Source organism: Perna viridis, chromosome 12, assembly GCF_037379345.1.
Source record: "Perna viridis isolate PV_CMFRI_1.1 ecotype Kerala chromosome 12, ASM3737934v1, whole genome shotgun sequence".
NCBI classification, from domain to species: domain Eukaryota; kingdom Metazoa; phylum Mollusca; class Bivalvia; order Mytilida; family Mytilidae; genus Perna; species Perna viridis.
In genome coordinates, this window is record NC_142456.1 from 4071301 (window position 1) to 4075018 (window position 3718).

The 3718-nt window shown below is 33.7% G+C and overlaps 1 protein-coding gene across 1 annotated transcript; it reads left to right on the plus strand.

Moving 5' to 3' along the window:
- The first annotated feature begins 271 nt into the window (after window positions 1-271).
- LOC148600917 (somatostatin receptor type 3-like) lies at window positions 272-2718 on the plus strand. Its single transcript, XM_088555945.1, has one exon. The coding sequence runs from the start codon at window positions 444-446 to the stop codon at window positions 1509-1511; it is 1068 nt and encodes a 355-aa protein (XP_088412071.1). The 5' UTR covers window positions 272-443; the 3' UTR covers window positions 1512-2718.
- The last annotated feature ends 1000 nt before the right edge of the window (window positions 2719-3718 follow it).

Here is a 3718-nt window from a genome sequence, read left to right on the forward strand (position 1 = left end):
AAATTGAGCACAAAAATAACAAAAATTTCTAACAAAAACGCAAGTGTCTTCCAGTGCAATTAGTATGCTTAACTCCGAATATTTTGTCGGTCAAGTAAGGTTCTACATAAAAGTGGAGTGAGGTCGTAAGTTCGTTATATACTTGTTTACCTTTATGAACATCATTACAGATAGTTATATCTTATTTCATGTCAGTTTGTGTGTCAAAAGAAATTAAATTTAAATACCCCATACCACATATAGAATCAAATTGTTCGGATATGCTCCATCAAACTTCCGCATTAAGATCCTTTTGATATAGGACGTAATTGGAAATACCCGAACTTTATTTCTCATTCATATATAATTTTGTTGTCCAAGCTGTGATTAGCTTATAATCTTTGTCCATCGGCGAGTGATCGTGACTTTAGAATCTTTAATGATACATTGGATATATTAGAAACATGTCGAATAATGAGTCAAAAACAATAGACGAACTAGAAGCTGAACACTTACACCAACTTCTGGCACCAACAATTTTTCTTGTGATTCTAATGATCATCGGGATACCCGGAAATTTGACAATTTTAATAATATTTTGGAGGAAGTATACCAAAAGTGTTTACCGGACTATAGTATGGAACCTTGCTGTGGTGGACCAAATATTTTGTACCGTTGGGATACCGTTCAACATAGCTCGTATCGTTCATTACTACTCATTCCAAGGAGAGTGGGTCTGTATCCTTGGAGTCGTCATGCTGTATTTTCTATTAGTCTACTCGACCCATCTGTTAATGCTTTTATCGATTCATCGATTCCGTAAAATATGTTTCCCCACGAGCAAACATATGGATGCAAACAATGTGAAATATGGCATCGTCGCCTGTTTGATTATCGCTGTAGCACTGTCATCGCCGCATTTCGCATTGCCAAAATACGTAGAAGTTGATCTTGGTGATGGCATGAAGGGTCACAGTTGTGCCATTTCACTTAAAAAACCTTCCATCTACTCAACTGCCGCTAGTTATACGTTTTTGTCTCTGTTTGTATTCTATACCATTATACTTATTATTATGTATTCGCTGATTGGACGACGATTGTACTTGCAGCGGAAACGCCAAAGGGAGACAAAAATATTGACGATCGATAAAAACATCTCGAGTAAAATAACGAAAATTGCATTTGCTATCTCTGTTGTGTTTGCGTTGAGCTATATACCGGTGTTCACACTTCAGATAACGAATAAGTACATTCCACAAGAAAACCTGAATGGATTTTTGTTTTCTCTCCTCAGAATTGGAGAGCGCCTGTATGTCATCAACCATGTTGCCAATCCATTTATCTATGGTGCTTTCGACAGTCAGTTTAAGACCCATCTAAAGGAACTTTTATCATTTCCATGTATAAAGAAATATTTCCCTGAACGAAAACCTTCAAGTAAATCAGTTTGCAGTGATGATGGACGAGATTTGTCCACAAGTGCATCTTTTACGACGTCGGAGAGTAACTTGACATTGGCGACAGTGACATAGTGGCAAAAAAACAAACGAAAATAGCAAGCTCAGAATTAAACTTTAGTCTTGATATTTCTGATAAACAAATATAGAACGTGTAGTCTGGTTCAAGACATGTGCACAATAAGCTTTTGTAAACATTACATTTTGTACATTCATGTACTTGTAGTTGTGTGTGCTATTGTGCAATCGTATCAGGACAGAGAATGTAGGGGTAAAAAGTCCCTGATTGGGATCGGGAAAACTTTAAGATAAGTAAATGTACACAATAAATACCCCGTAATGTTCTACATATATTGCATGATGGGAGCTGTGTCGAGGCTGTTACAGAAATGGATGAAACCACAGTACAACAACAACTATAATAATAATAATAATAATAATAATAATAAAACAAGAAAACAAACAAAATATACGTTAAATAAAATATTTAGTATGTATGTATACATGGTGTAGTGTTTTAAGTTACAGATGTAATTGTGCATGTACAATTAAAGGCTTATTCTACTGCAGTTATATTTTACTTATTTAAGGAAATGTTACGGAATTCTGAATTATGATACTAGTAACTTCCTGATTAGAAATTAAAATAATTGTGCATATGTATATAAATGAAAGCTTATTCTACGGGAGTTTCATTTCGCCTATTTAAAAAATGTTACGGAATTTTGAATTATGATACTAACTTCCTGATGATGATGGTATGTTGCTATTTATATTCGAATATCTCACAGTCACTCTAAATTGTATTCATGGAAAGGGATTTTTTTACGAAGTGCAAAATTGAAAATTTTGCAATTAAATTTCCATGTAGCCTTGGCCCTACTACTACAAATAAGTGTTATTGTATTAATCTCGCACTGCATTTAAGAGAGTACCCACTAATTCACCTTTCGTAATTTGTCTGTTACTTATTGAAAGGTTTTCATTACCAGTCCATATAATAATCAGACACTGTAGAGGCGATCAAACGATTCTCTTTATGTCTACGTATGCTATAATTTAATGTCACGACAGTCCTTTTTGTATTCAAATCTGTATTTTTGAGAAAACCATCCGTTCCCACTAAAGTCACCCAGAACAGACAAAAGCGAGAACATCAAATGTTTCACAGCGCCGATTTTTATTATTTATCTCGAAAGTGCAAGAACAGAGTGACAAGCTAAAACAGGTTATGTTGTCTGTAAATGTTGTTTCTGAATTAAAAGTATCATTGTTTTTTTAATGTGTATTATCACTTTCTCCTGCCTGTTTTTTTATATAGATTGCTACTTAATAAGTCGGCTCAATACCGTCTATTTAAACATCAGGTCTTTCTGACATTGCACTTACTTGTAAATTATACTTTTCCAATGCAGTGATTTTAATACCAAAATAAGAGAGTGTTTACTCTCAGCTCTACATTACATGAATATGTAAAGTAAGTTGGATGTATATTCCTGTACATAGTGATATACAGTTAATCCTGTCTAAACTGAGCACTAAATAATCCGAAAACTTGTCAGAACCAGACAATATTTACATTGTTAAATCCATTTATACCAGTTTAAATGTATTTTGAACCTTGGTAAACCGAACACCTGTCTAAACCAAACATCTGTATACACCAAACACCTGTCTTCATCAAACATCTGTCTATACCAAACACCTGTCTAAACCGACACCTGTCTACACCAAACACATGTCTACACCAAACGCCTATCTACACCAAACAAAAAGTCCAAAATGGGTTCTTTTTAAGACAGGTTTTACTGAAGTATTATTAACTTAGTATATGAGTCATTTTTATCGTAGTCAGAATCTTGATGCAATCGACAATGACTTCTTTTATTCATTCTATACATGTACAAGCGGATTGTTGTGATTTTAAGAAAATTAACTTCCTGTATCATTTCATTATATCAAGTACATGTTTGTACCAGCATACTTAAAAAAAGAACGCGTCGTATTACGTACATGTAATGATGAATGCATCCTCTATTTTACATTAAATTGTGCAAATAAAATATTTTTATTGTCAAAAGGCCATTACATTTACTTTTTACTTTAAAGACACAAAATCTACGAGAAACAACATTAAAAAACACTAAAGGGGGATGTGTCTCTTCAGGATTTTTGACCTCCTCTACTAGTTGACATTTTTGGGGAGCCAATTTTTGCGTATTTAGTATTTTTTTTCATGCATGCCCATGTATTAGTAATATTTAAAAAAAAAACCAATCAGA

Excerpts from the sequence above, each read along its gene's own strand:
- LOC148600917 (XM_088555945.1), top strand. The coding sequence starts at position 444 with ATGTCGAATAATGAGTCAAAAACAATAGACGAACTAGAAGCTGAACAC.